The sequence below is a fragment of the Bemisia tabaci genome, chromosome 6 (assembly GCF_918797505.1).
Source record: "Bemisia tabaci chromosome 6, PGI_BMITA_v3".
NCBI lineage: Eukaryota > Metazoa > Arthropoda > Insecta > Hemiptera > Aleyrodidae > Bemisia > Bemisia tabaci.
This window is the reverse complement of record NC_092798.1, coordinates 18087963-18103294: the sequence shown is the minus strand read 5'-3', so window position 1 is coordinate 18103294 and position 15332 is coordinate 18087963. Positions and strand designations below refer to the sequence as shown.

Here is a 15332-nt window from a genome sequence, read left to right as displayed (position 1 = left end):
CAAACTGACTTTTTCGGAGAGCGATATCTCGGTTAATATCAAACGTAGAGAGTTGCTGTTTGGACAGATCTTACTATTTTTAGCGAATCTGCAGCAATCGAGCATCAGAACACGATTCTGTGACCCGCGCAACTGCCCATTAATCGTTTCCCAAACGAAAGAACTTGACTTCATCTCAGCGTGGCAATATTCACATTGGCACTTGATATTCTTCACTGAAAAAAAAAAATTGGTAAAATTTACTATTCCTTCACGCTGTATTTCACACATGGTAAATTCCACCGATCGTCAAGACAATTCTGCGAGAGGAATGGTTACTTGTACCAGTATATAGTAACGTTTAACTTTCCTCTGGCAGAATTGACTCTGAATCGACGCTGTGTGAAATACAGCGTCAGGGAATGGTAAATTCTACCAATCTTTTTTTTTTTTTTTTTTTTTTTTTTCAGTGTATTGAGAAACTACTGGACGTTTTGCCAAAAAAAAATGCCACTAATTTTTCCTCTATTCATACATGCTATAAGCAAGATAACTTTGGACAGAATTTGCCCTCTCTTTAAAAATTTAATTCTTTTAGTCATATTACAACTTTAACATGGAGTTACGTTCTTTCGTTCAGCTAATGTCACACGATCAAACCTAGCTATCAAAATTTCAAGATCAGATGTGGTGATTGGCGTATTTTATAACTTCGACCAATCACTGCACTTGACCTTGATACATTGATGGCACGGTTCGATCGTGTGAAACTAGCTTTGGGAAAAGAAGAATTAAGAACTGATGGGTGGCTAAAAAACGAACCGTTGAAAAGCGCAAGTCCCTAATCCTCCGCGGCGAAAGCTGAGTTGATGTAATAGCATCATGAGTCCAACTTGAGTACCCCTCTATGACCTTTCTCTCTCGGTAAATTTCGGGTTCGTATTTTGTTTAAATCCACCGAACGGCCGCGCTCGGTGTATCCCTTTAAGAAAGTATATAATGCAATTGATTTTCAGGGCAATTCAGGTTGAAGTGATGTTAGTTGTCGATTCTTTCTGTTGAAAAGAGGTTTTTTTCCCCATTAAATCAGTTTCCAAAACCGCTTATTCGCAGAGCTACAGGCCATCAAAGTTTCAAAGAATAAATCATTGTTTCCAATACCGTGGCGACAATTATGATCAAAGTGAAAGAAAATTGAGGGGCTTGAAAGACAAGGCGCATGATAGCAGTTTTTTCTATTTCGAGAAATTGTTTGAAGTTTCGAAGTTACATAGTCCTTATGGCGGAATGAAAGGTCATACTGACTTTCACAGAATATGCATTAAGACTAGTTTTACTTGATACCATTAATAACTCAACTTTTTCAAAAACTGCACTTAAGCGCGCCTTGTCCTCCAAGCCCCTCAATTGATATCCGTGAATATCTGAATAATGATTTGGTCTATTCATTATTGATCTGAGAGTGAAAGAAGTCACATTTTGTGTGAGTTGAAAGGGAGCGCTAATTTTAATTAATTAATTTTGGCCATTTAAAGGTTTTTAGGTCAAAGGTGAGCAGAACGCTACTAAGCCCCATCGGATATTAGCTCCCTTATAATTTTACCCATATAGGTTGCCACAATGTCAACAAAACATTAATTATCTCGAATGGGGGATTGTAACTCTAAGAGTGTAAGGTGATACCACGAACAATTCTTACTTTGATTGCCAAAACCATGTTATAGTAATCTTTTATTTCAGCCCTGAATTCCTCGATGATTTACCGTGTACAAGGACAAAAAGTTTGAATCACACTTGCCAAAAAAATACTCATGCCCCATTTTCTCATTTCGCCTTTTTTTCTCTTCTTTTTTCAGGTACATTATGGAATTCGAAGGACCTGGAGCGTTGTTTAAAGGCCTCGGTCCAAATTTAGTCGGTGTAGCACCCTCACGAGCAATATATTTCTGTTCTTACTCTCAGTCAAAACAATTTTTTAACTCCTTCCTTAGGCCTGATACGCCAATAGTCCACATCTGTTCTGCAGCTTGCGCCGGTAAGTTTCTCGCCCTTCTTACTCTCTTTTTCCATATTCTTCTTCTTCGTCCTCTTTCTTCCCCCTTACTCTCTCTCCTCCACCTCCCCCCTGTTTCTCCTCTATTAAATTACGATGCTTAATGCCTGCCTTTTCGCGCTTACGGGAGTTCAAGAAATCTCAAAACTTCATGTGTGTACGTATCTTTCTCAGCTTTTTCTGAACTTTTTCCCAGGTTCTTTGGAATTTTCTTCCAAATTTTGTGAAGTCTGTTTCAATTCTCTACGGTTCTCATTATCGTTTCTCAGAACTTTTGGGTAGGTAGGTACCAGGAAATCCCAAGATTTGCAAAATCTTCAAGATCACTTTCTCGTATTTCTGATTTACCTCATTTCGCTAGTGCTGGATTTCCCTACCTCTTTGAACGCAAAGAAAAAACACCCCAAACAAATAAAATAAACCTCTCTGTGTGAATGTCATTTCTCTGGCATGATCTCGCCATTCAAGCTAATGCAATTTTTTTTCCACGAAGTTGTTTCCCTGATGGGTTTTCATCAATGAGGTCCAGTCGTAGCGCAAATATTCCTAAGCACATTAATTATGAGGGGAGTCTATACCGACCCCCTCCCTTCTGCTCAGGGAAAAACATTGAAATTTCTTTTTGAATTTTTTTACGTTTGTCCAATGAATCACCGAATTAATGAAAAAATTGCGAAGAACTTGGCTCAACCCACCTCTCACCCTTCGTAAGAGACCTTTGCTGTCGTGCCGAGTAAAAACGCCGTATGAACTTTCAGGCGTTGCCATATTTCCTCAGATAAAATACAAATTTATTGAGAAAGTGGTGCCTAATTTTCTTCCAGTTTTTCAGACAATTTTGTTCGCAATTTAATCTAATATATCTGAAAATTTCAAGTAAAAATATGAGTGAATTTGTTCCAAAATACATTTTCTACAGTGGGAAATTTGGCAACGTTCGAATGTCCATACGGCGTTTTTCCTCGGCTCGGCGCGGCGCACAGTGGATTGAGTTAGTACAAGAGGTCGGACATGATTATTTTTACTAAAACTGCAAATTTAGATGTTTATTTCGTGATATTTTAAAGTTTGAGGGGTGCTTTTAAAAGTAAATTTTACGAAAAAACCAATGGGACTACTTGTAAGATCTCCACGTTTTGTAATAATGGAGTTATGAGCTTCTAAAGTTTCCAAATTTTGTCCGACTTCTCAAATTGATTCGTTCCATTGTGCGGCAGTTTGGGCCGCCTCGAGACCCCCACCCCCTTGCTCCAAGTACCTTCCGACGTTTGCGGATAGTTCCTTTTGTCTCAAGAGGCCGGGATGGCAATGGAGATGTTGCATGTGTGAGGTATTTGCGATTTGACAATTCATTCCTATGTTAAAGTTCGCGAGAAACACGATGGTGCCACTGGTTTTCTCTGAAATCAACTCCCAAGCTCAAAAAAAGCTCTCAAGTTGAGGCCAAAATGGAGGGGATATCCCACGCTATCCTGAGAGTCCACCTCTACATCAAGACAAACTCTCCGTGCAAAGATAGGGAGCAAATACATTAGCAGGGTTGCCGTGTTTTCAGTTTTGGAGTCCCCAAATAAAGTGGCAGCCCTGTCAATGTATTGCTCCCTATCTTCGCATGGAGAGTTTGTCTTGATGTAGAGGTGGACTCTCAGGATAGCGTGGGATATCCCCTCCATTTTGGCCTCACTTTGAGAGCTTTTTTTGAGCTTGGGAGTTGATTTCAGAGAAAACCAGTGGCACCATCGTGTTTCTCGCGAACTTTTACACAAGAATGAACTGTCAAATCGCAAATTCCTCACACATGCAACATCTCCATTGCCATCACCGGGGTCAGACTCGTTCTGGTTCAAGTTCTAAAAACGTCCGGCGATACATCGGCGATGGGTTTAAATTTATTCCGGGTCACTAATCATTGCTCCTCGCATGAGTTCAAGGGAGCGAATTGTAACTGCCACCGCCCGCGACATCCGAGTCCAACATCCGACGGATGCAGGTGAACGATTCCATTCTGCCGTCCTAAGGAAAAACGCCGTATGTGCATTTGAGAGTTGCCAAATTTCCCCAGATCAATCGTGTATTTTTTAGGAAAGTTACTCATGTTTTTGCCTTGAAATTTTCACGTATTTTAAATCAAATGCACCACTAGACAAAGCACGAATTTTAGCATTATGATACATGCTTTTCAACCAATATTTCACGTAAAACACGATGCGCACAACGAAAATTACCGAAATCAACTCCTTTCGAAGATATTCAATAATTCTTGATGCGTCAATTCAAACCACCCCCTCATGAAAACTCAATGCTCTACGTGATTCACATCGCGCGCTAAACGTTTATCATGACAGTCTCTGCTATATAAAAATCTGGCAACCTCAATCTTGACGCTTTGGCTCAGCTATAGCAAATTGCTTGTAGTTTGAACAACACATGGTGGGAAATGAACATTGCTCGGTTGAGAAGATTGCTGAAACCGTTGTAGTGCGCGATTTGACTCAGTAGAGCTTTGAGTTTCTGGGAGCGGGCAGTTCAAATTCCTTGTAACCAATGTGAAATACATAGGCTGTCCCAAAACAACTGGCACTAAGGCTGTCATTCGGAAACTACAATAGATATCGACATGCGGTTTACGGGAGGTGATAGCTCATACTCTTAGCTCTTAAACGAGCCTAAGTTGAGCTAGTTTGGTTAAAAACTCAACGAGTTACATCAATTTTCCCGAGACGTGTAAGAAATACCCCTACGGATTTTTCGGTAATTTTTCATTCCGTTAACTTTGCCTCCGCAAGCTTTGCAAGTGGTTCAGACGTTATGAATCAAGTTTCCACTTGTCTGGATGCAAGTTTGAACTTTCCAGCAAGTGTTTCCATCACAGCCGAGAAGTTTTTTTCTGTTTGCAAAGTCCATTTAGTGAAATTGTCCGGCCTGATAACGCGTTTTTTTGTGTTTCGTCATGAGTTCACCCGCGCAGTTGAAGCAAGGGCAACGATACGCAATTCCATATTGCGTTCGTCGTGAATTATCTGCTTCTGAAACTGTGAATGAAATGACAGTGGCTCAGAGGTGTTTTAGAGGCAGATAATTCACGACGAACGCAATATAGAATTGCGTATCGTTGCCCTTGCTTCAACTGCGCGGGTGAACTCATGACGAAACACAAAAAAACGCGTTATCAGGCCGGACAATTTCACTAAATGGACTTTGCAAACAGAAAAAAACTTCTCGGCTGTGATGGAAACACTTGCTGGAAAGTTCAAACTTGCATCCAGACAAGTGGAAACTTGATTCATAACGTCTGAACCACTTGCAAAGCTTGCGGAGGCAAAGTTAACGGAATGAAAAATTACCGAAAAATCCGTAGGGGTATTTCTTACACGTCTCGGGAAAATTGATGTAACTCGTTGAGTTTTTAACCAAACTAGCTCAACTTAGGCTCGTTTAAGAGCTAAGAGTATGAGCTATCACCTCCCGTAAACCGCATGTCGATATCTATTGTAGTTTCCGAATGACAGCCTTAGTGCCAGTTGTTTTGGGACAGCCTATGTAAAAACGTTAATATCTTTGTTAGGAGTTGGTTTCAGTCATTTTCGTTGCACGAATCGTGTTCTGCGTACAATTTTGAATAAGAAACATGTATCAGAATCCTATATTTCGTACCTTGGCTAGTGGTCCATTGCGAACAAATTCGTCTGAAAAATTTGAAGCAAAAAATTAAAAAATGCCCAGATAATTCGGTTTTAATCAAGGGGAATCTGGCAACGCCGGAAGGCTCATACGGCGTTTTTCCGTAGCCCGGCAGCATTGCCCAGCGTCAGTCTCACAATCAGAACTTACTCACATCGATGTATGCAAACAAACTGTTCCGAAATAAGAAGCATGCTCCCAGCACGCTTCCGAAAAATCTTTCCTAATTTGTCACGTGCTCTTAATTGAAGGCATGACCTGTCACGTGCCTCGATCCGATAGATAATGAACGCAAACCGTGTTGATAAAATTTCAAAATACTCATATCTAGGGGTTCAATTGTTCATCACTGAATAATAGCATGGATGCTGGATGCAACACACGTCTAATCGCCGTGTTTTTTCTCCGGTTTATGCTAACGCAAGGCCTCGGGACATCGTTTACGTCAAAAGAATTTCGAGAATATTTAATAATAGCGTACTCGATAAATTATTCCGTTCGGCGCACGGACTCATCGTCTACATTTCAGGCGGTCAGAAATTGAATTGATAAGTGTATTAATCGATCGTCTTGGACACTTTTTTATCTTTACGGATACTGCTATTGCAACGCCTACTTTCTTTTTTTAAGGAGGATTTGTTCGATGAACGAAAAATCGCGGTAATCGTCGAAAATCACCCTAAAAAATTATTGTTTAGGGTAACTTCACGGCGCGGCGCGTGCTAAGAAAGAAAGGGGACTAAAAATCGAGAAAAGCACCGTAAGTTATTTCCGATTACGTTATTGGGATTTAAGTTAAAAAAGTCCCAGAGAAAAGAAAATGGAAATCAAAAGAAAGGTCTCCGGGTCCTTTCCTCCCGAAGGTAATGCCGTGCCCTCCAGTACCGCACATGGATCGAATTAATCAGATCGGTCGGACATTAAATTTTTGAGTAAAACTGCAAATTTTGATGTTTAATTCATCACATTTCAAATGGAAGGGGGTGCTTCTAGGAGAAACTTTTACGAGGAAACCAATGGAACCACTTTTAAAATCTAAAAGTCGTGTATAAATGGAGTTAAAAGCTTTTAAAGTTTCCAAATTTCGTCCGACCTCTCCCATTGACTCGATCCACTGTGGCGCCGCCTCCTCCAATCAATGGTTCCCGGGTTCCTATCAGATCTTTCAATACCGCCCGAGGACCTTCCCAGTAACGTGACAAAAGCACTCAGTTCGTATCGATAAATTGATAGAAATCTAATTATTCCTGATCAGAAGATTATGAGAAATGTGTTTGTTTCGATCCACTGCTAGAACCGAGGATGACCGAAAAAAATATCACACCATGGCCTTTGCTTTTGCCTTAGTCAAAAGATTAATGTGTTCCATTCGCATTAGACGGAAATCCACCATAAATGAATTAATGTAATGGCATTAAGCAAAGAGAGACTTGAGGCAAAAACTTAAAGCTCTCAGTACAGCAAAAACACAGGACTTGATTCAAAATTATCTATTCTCTGTTTTTTATGCTAATCGCTTTCTAATACACTCAAGAACGCATAATCAACGTATTAAGTCAAAATTGTATCATAAAGACAGCAACGTGTGTTTAAAATGAACCGTGTCCTTAATCGGCAGCAGTGCTATACTTGCCCTTATCTTGGTCGAGTTGAGTGGCATTAGCTATTTGTTTATTTTGTTCGTCAAGAGGGCAAAGTCATGAGTAATCATTATTTTATTTTAATGATAATAAAGTTTACAGGTTTGTTCAAATTCAGCGTAAAATTCTCAAATTTTCAATTTTATCGAGACTTTTCTGAAGTGAACTTACCCTGTCAGTAGCGTGGAGGTAGTAGACTCGAGTTAAGTTAGATTAGGTCACGCAACTAAATCAACTTCACGGCAATGCGGGAGGTGTCGCTCGGAAATGAAGGCGCATGGTGCGCCACTTCTATATCGCGCAGATCCCTTTTGTAGCTACAATAACGGAGGGTTTCAGTTTCTCTCCTTTTCGCCTTGGTACACTATGTATGCAATCGATGGCTAAAGTCGACAAATGCGAAACCTCGATTTTAACGTTCTAAATCTCCATTTATTTTTTACTATTTTAAATGAAACTACAGCAGTTTGGTACCGAGGGGAAGGGAGCATTTGTGATCGAGACATTGTTTATTATAGTGTAATTGCCGCGAGGGCTGTATCGCTCTGCAATTAAAAAAATTCCCTTCTCACTTTTCTACCCTCGGTCATCATTCTAGTTATTTTTTTTTAACAAAAAAAAGGCCTCTTTATCCATTGAGTTTAAAAATTTAATCCCGCAATAGCTCTCTCCTTCTTCCATTTTTTTTTTTTTTTTTTTTTTTTTTTTTTTTGGGTAGGCGAGACGAGCGACACGTTTGAAAACTAATTAAGCCATTGAAAACGTTATCATCTAACGAAGGAGTCCAACCACGGAATATTCACACGCTAATCGTTTTTTGAACGAAATCTTGATAAGAAAAGTCGCATCATGTCGTTAAAATTCAGACATTATTGTTCAATAGCAATTTCCGGGTCTGGATGTGTTTTTTTACTTTCATTCAAGGATTTTTGAAGAGATTTTTTAGGAATAGGTAATCATAGACAACCAAAATCACTTCCGCTCTTTACATTTTATCGAAAAATCGAATGTGAATTTTCGCAAAAAAAAAAAAAAAAAAAAAAAAAAAAAAAAAAAAAAAAAAATTCAACGTATTTTTAAAATTTTCATGGGTGTCATTTCGGAATAATATGGGAAGGGGGCAAAAGTAGTTGCGTAGAGGGTAATCTACGTGAGTTATTAACAAAAACTTCGGAAAATGCCCTAAAATCTATCCAAATACCCCAAAATGCTCTCAAACTATGTCAATTCTAAGATGCCGGGGAAAGAAATATATTTTTGCTTCCTAACTTTTCCCAACGATGCCCTTGTGACGTTTTCCCTTTTTTCAACTAATACTTACCAGTTATTTTTTTAAAACACATTCCATGTTTCCCTCTATAATATATCTATATTAAAAGATTATCAGTTGTCAATACAAGTGCCTCTGGCATCTTCAGGCGCCTCACCGGTTGCTACAAAGTAAACGGATCCGGAGAAAGATAGGCACCCGGCTTTACCCCTCTCCTTCCTGACCTCCCCCCCCCCGTCCTCCCCTCCTTTTACGCAGCGGAGTTATTAATTGCGAGCTCCAGTTGATAAGAGGTAGAGGGAGAAAAATGAGCGAGCGATTCCGTCTCAGCCCGCGAAAAAATTGCACCAGTTGTGCCACGCCTATGACAGGAGCTTGTTTTTAGATAAGGCATATTCATACATCGATCCACGAGCCACCCACTCGGGGATCAACCACTCATGCTCGGAAAATAAACAAACAAACCCTCCATCAAAGTGGCTGAAAGTTGGGTGTATTGTTCCTTTATTAATTTTCCCCTTTGCAAACTATGTCGGAGGAGAGGTTGCCCAAACAAGTTTTGGATCAGGTACCACCTGGGAAAAAGCGACGGGGACGTCCCATGAAGGGATGACAGCAGGGCGTTGACGAAAAGATGTTGCATTGTCAGTTGCCCGATAACCTTTAGGAAAATAGGCACATGTTGTGTTTGGGTGTCGCAGAACGCCAGAGTGCGTTTTAGGAACGACTTTTATGTATGTATGTATGTATGTATGCTCCCTTTTCGTCCCTCTTTAAGAGTTGATTTTGAAAATAGCATGAGCCTTTGTAGAAGGAATCACTGGGGAAGGAAGTGGCGACGTATCATTAGGGCCTGTAACTCCCTTAAAATCCCCTCTTTATCAATTTCAGATTCAGAAGCTGTTTCAAAAGGGGGTTTTTTCTTTCTTTCCACTCGACTTTTCCTACCTCACTTTTTTTCAGAGGAAAGATAATATGGAATTAAGTTCCGGAAATTAGTTGTTTTGCTAAGGGGAAAAGCTGTATGACTGCTTGGTGGTGGCCATTCTAATGATATAATAAAAATTTTCTGAAAAACCTGCAAATTTTGATTCCAATTTAATTTTTTGGAGAACTTTTTCAAAAAATGCCAGTAGAGACGTTTCCTCCCAACAAAAATGGGCGCTTGTGGTTTATTATTTTTTTTTTTTTCTTTTTCTTTTTTTTCCTTCCAAAGTTTTATACAATCAATGAATACTGAATGTTCAGTGTAATGTGATTCTTTCATTTTTTCAATCGCTGATTAGTTGCTCAGAGAATAATGTTCAACTCTCTATGAAATGTTCTAATCATTGTTTCTCAATCATTATTTGTTACAGGATTCACAGCAGCAACTGCTACAAATCCAATTTGGTTTGTGAAGACAAGACTACAGTTACATCATAACAAGAATTTAACTGCCAGTGAATGTATTCAAAGGATATATAAAACCCAGGTATTTACAATTTTGTATTTATTAAGTTTTACTGCTTATTTTTGAAACTTGACACGTGCACTTGCGGACGCCTCTTTATTTTAAATATTCTCATCGAATACCTGCTCTCCTCATTTTTACTCATAGGGTTATTGCGGCTAAAGTGACAGGAGTAAGGATTAAAGAATCACTTAAGTTACTTTTAAAACAATTGATCATTAGTTATTCCAAGTTATACTTCTTTAAGGATTTATTTTGTGAAGAAATGGAACTTGGAAACTCATTGTTTTGCCTCGGTGTTTAGTTCGCAGTTAATTTGTATTTTGAGCTTTCATGCAATTTTTTAACCTAAAATCCATTTTTCCCAGAGGCACAGAAGTGTCACCCAATTCATTTATCTGCGATATCCGTTATTCCCTAAATCAATCAAAAATTTCTTACAAATTACAAATATTAGAACTTATTAATGCAATCATAATTCTCATGCAACTCAATCAATTATTATTAATTGGAAGGAAAATATTCATGGATTCACCTGAAAATTTTTTTTTTATCTTGGGGAAATTTGGCAACCTCTGAAGGCTTGTACGATGTTTTCCTTAGCATGACAGATCTGCTCTCCCACCATAGGTCATTAGGAAGGAGTTGAATTTTTAAATTTGAATTAATTCTCTTTCATTGATTGTTTGATTGTTTTTGGCAGGGTATCAGAGGATTTTACAAAGGTATTACTGCCTCTTATTTCGGAATATCAGAAACCGTAGTACATTTTGTGATATATGAATCAATTAAAGCTAAACTAAACGCACGAAGGATGGCCAGTTCCACATCAGACAATGATTCCAAGTCATCTCAAGATTTTCTTGAATTTATGGTAGCTGGTGGTGTTTCAAAGACTGTAGCATCTTGCATTGCTTATCCTCATGGTATGTATAAATTGTTTTTATTTTTTTGATATTTCAATGAGTGAATAAGCGAAATGGTGCTTTCGTTAGATCAGTAGTTAAAAACTTATACTTCCTCCTTTATTTGGCCAATAATTATGATATTAATCCCGTGTTAATTGAGTAGTTACACTAAATAATAATACTCTTGCGACAAAAACGTAATACAATTGAGAACAACAGTGACTATTATGTCCTAGGGTTGGTAATTTGAAATTGATTTTTTTGATACGTCAATTTATTTGAAAAAGTAATTAAGAATCGTATCGATTTTCCAGGGTCGATTTCAAATCGGAATCGATTTTTCAAGCTAGTGAGTGGTTCAATCTGGCAAACAATTTAGTTAAGTTTTGGTTCAAATTTTTAAAATAGACACAGCACTGACAGGATTTATCACCATTTCGATCATAGAAATCTTGCTGTGAAAAATGAAATTATGGTTACTGTTAAATTTCTTCTGGTTTTAGAAATTGTTCACAGGTCTTGCCTGTTGTTTGGAAGTTCAGGAAAATCAATTTTTTTTGCTACCAATTTTTAAATTTTATCATTTTTTTTTTTTTTTTTGTTTTTTTTTTTTTTTTTGTCAAAATCCTATCAATTTACTGAAACCGATTTTCTCTTGATAATCACCATCCCTGATATAGCTGTGTTGTCGCGACGTTTCGTTTTGTTATGCAAGCTGGAAACTTAGCCCTGGTTTTAGTTACGTTGCTGCCAGCGTTTGCAAAAAATCGCCATAGTCTAGACATCTTCTTAGCTTTGGCCTAGTACAAATGTAAATGAGTAAACCCTCATTGGATTTACAAAATCTTCCTCACACTAGTCACACACAGACTATACTTTTTTCACCACCATTTTATTATATCAAAATGATCTGTCGCATTTCACTCTTTTGCTACACAAAGTACAACATTTTCGAAACACTAACTTGCTGCAAATTTTGAATCTTACAGAAGTTGCAAGAACAAGATTGCGTGAAGAAGGAACAAAGTATCGGAGTTTCTTCCAAACATTAGCGACTGTATATCATGAAGAAGGACATCGAGGTCTCTACAGAGGATTAAGCACGCAATTAATCCGTCAGATACCAAACACAGCAATCATGATGGCTACCTATGAAGCAGTAGTTTACTTTTTAACTTCCTACTTTGATGCTAAGGACTCTAATTTCTATCAGGAAGATGAGACATGAAACGCCGAACTAGAAATGGGAAAGTGTTTGACCTCAAATCTCACCTCACCAAGGACAAGTTGTATGTAAGTATCATCAATACTTTTTTCAAAACATAACATTTTCCTCAATAGTGCCCTCCTTAAAAACATAAGTAGAAAGTCAAAGATAAAAAAAAGGTCATCTTTTTTAAATTGGTGAGAAATTTTGTCAAAAGCGGATGAGGCAAATGTGGAAAACTGGCCAGTGGGTGCGTGAAAGTCTAGAAGCTTGAAAGATTTTGCACCCTTGTATTCTGATTCAGTTTTTGGTAGCATTATGTTTCATGTGATTTTTGGGAAGTGGTTTCAATTTCTGACGAAGTCATTTTGTGACAAACCTGTAGATCCCTGCAAGAAAAAATTCTAAGAAACATGTCACCCCAGAAGTTTTCAAATCACCAAGGTGGTTGCCACTAATGCTCAACATTATCAAACTGCTAATCGTTGAGAGTATTATTCTAAAAGCTGAAGGTTTCACCTAAATCAAACAAGGCTTAAGTAGATTCCCATACGGTTGCTCCTTTATGAGTGTTTTGTGTATCCTCTAGTTATGTATGCATGTGTCATATAACTCATTTTGAAATTTGCTACCTTAAAAAAAGACACAATTCAAGCTCTGAGGTCGATCTCACAAAATAAAAAATCAAAGCTAATTATCAAAATCTTCATTAGGTCAAAGAGCGACTTTAACTTAGTTGGGACTTTCTGTGCACCAAATTAGGCTGCAGTAGGAAGAATCACTACGTGTAAAGCTTAGTTTTGTGTGAATAATTTTCTCCAATTCAGGTATGCCATCCACTGCAAATGGAACCTGATAGCTGAATGCTTTGGATAATTTGAATGACTCATTGGTTGGCATGCAGAACTCAGAGTGCCAATGAACACATTCCATTAAATTACACAAGGAAGAGCACTGTAAAGAAAGGGCAGGGACGGAATTAATTCCCCAGTAACCTATGTCGCTGCACCTTGAACCAACACGGTTACTTTCCTGTAACAAGAGGTCTGTCCTAAATTTTTGTGACCACTTAAAAACGTAAAAATAATTCTGTATTGCCCCCACGTTTTATTTTAATGAGAGCATTGCCAGAAAGGCAACCTTTGATTTAATGCAGCTAGTTAATTTAAGGCTTTGTGCAGGGTTGTAAGAGGCGAAATAGTTTTAGCCAACAAAGTTGGAGAGGAATGCGTGCCTATGAAAGATCGATAAGCTGATTTGATGAAAACAATAGTTCCAAATTGAGATATTTGTAGTTGACTATCATGAATGCAATAGGATTCTATCAAGGTTATTTTTATTCAAATAGACTTCATTCCCTTCAATCCTGTGATATGTGTCCTTGAATTAATTCAGGATACTGCTTTTTCATTTTGTTGAATGTGGCGATGTTTCAACATTCCCATTATATTAGCACCGTCTTCACATCAAATGATTCATCACTCTTTTGAACTTAAATTTTAAGTGCCTCATTAGGTATCGAATATTGCAGAGTATGCCTAATGAAAATGACAAGTAGAACAGTGTCAAAATACCAGCTAATCAGTTAAATTTTCTACTGTTCTCAAGTAATATTAGCCAAAATCAGTAGGAAATTTGACTGCGTAACTGGCATTTTGAAAGCTCTTCTGGTTATTATTATTAGGGATGCCTCCTAGCTTTTATGCAGTTGATTTACATGGCACTTTCTTCCCATTTTGTTAGCAGTCATCTTTTTTTCCATGCTCCAATTTTCTCTTATCGTAGATCCTACCTTTTCCTCCGTAATGATTAACAGGAAATGAAGTTTGTTAAATAGTAACCTTAGTCATTTATCTGGAGGGAATCTATCGGATCTAGAAAAGTTCCTATCACACCATCTGAAATTCTGTCCCCTCATTAATTAATGTGTGTAAATGAGCTCTACATTTTTCCACAATATTTTGTATCAAGGTATGATGGAAATAATTCATGAAGAAGCAGCAATCTGTTCGTTTCAGTGAGAGCACATCTAGCGCCAAAAGGGGGCAAGTCACCTATAACTATTCAGGTTGCCGCTCTCTAAAACTAGGCTTTTATTGTCTTCACATAATACAATCATTTTATTTTTTAACGAAGGATTTTTTTTTTTTCAGGACCTGTTACCTCCTGCTGACTAGTGGCACTTGGATGGCGATAATCCTTATTTCATCTTCACGTTGTCATAAAGCTTCTTTTGCCAGATTCCTTACTAGTTAAATCAAAACCCACCATCAAGACTTATCATAGATTCCTCATCTGGCGGTCGAAGAAGCATGTCTCTTAAAATCTAGAAGCACCGTAATTTCTGTCTATTGAAGTAATGGCGGGTTTTCCTGTCGATAGAAATTGAGACCATAATCAAAACTTTCTTTGATTTTTTATAACTCCTGTCTGCCGCTGAATAATTTATTGAGCACATACATAAAATATTAGATTAGCCTGAAGTGTGGAAATAAGTAGCATTTATGCTGAACTTGGAACGCACATTGACTGCCAGTTTTATCTCAGAACCAAATATTTAATTTATGTTGAAAATATATGTAATTGATTGACTGAATCAGCAATGTTCTAGCAGGAATTTTGCGTCGATCTCCGACCAAGAGCTCATATTGTCATCAGAAAGGAAATATAAGGTTGTGACATAAACCTGGTGCTTAGGATATCTGTAATTAAAATTCAGAATGTCAGTAATCCTCACAAATGCTGTTAGAAGTTAATGGATTTGTTGTAGGCTTAAGTATTACTAGTAGACCTTTTTCTCAAAAAGTAGCCTAAGATCTTGAATAATTGACTTCCTTCTTGCATTTGAACTGATTTGATGTTGAGAGTTTAATGATTACTCGCAAAAAGTTTTTACCTATTAGAAAGTATGAAACTGTTGAAATTGTTTTTTAAAGAGCGGCCATTAGCATCCATATTATTATGTTCAACCGTATATTAGTTTTTAGGTAATTTTTTACAGTTATGAAGCTGTTGTTGCCTTCGTTGAATTGCTCCAAACCAATCGAATATCGATTGACTATGTCATTCTTGGAAAAAGAATATTTTGTAAAAACAACTGAAATAAAAATGTTAATTCTGTTCAAAGATGTTTTGTTTCGT

At 37.7% G+C, this 15332-nt stretch overlaps 1 protein-coding gene across 2 annotated transcripts in view; it reads left to right on the top strand.

Annotated features, from left to right (window-relative positions):
• Positions 1 to 15317, top strand: part of Rim2 (replication in mitochondria 2) — a 37201-nt gene extending 21884 nt beyond the window's left edge. The window contains exons 3-8 of one of the 2 annotated variants that reach the window (XM_072301318.1): positions 1836 to 2014; positions 9982 to 10097; positions 10780 to 11002; positions 11974 to 12277; positions 13019 to 13235; positions 14345 to 15317. In XM_072301318.1, coding sequence (XP_072157419.1) covers positions 1836 to 2014; positions 9982 to 10097; positions 10780 to 11002; positions 11974 to 12212 — 757 coding nt within the window. In that variant the 3' untranslated portion in view covers positions 12213 to 12277; positions 13019 to 13235; positions 14345 to 15317. The remainder of the gene's footprint in view (positions 1 to 1835; positions 2015 to 9981; positions 10098 to 10779; positions 11003 to 11973; positions 12278 to 13018; positions 13236 to 14344) is intronic. The other variant, XM_019057637.2, reaches the window with a different exon arrangement.
• Positions 15318 to 15332: the final 15 nt, after the last annotated feature.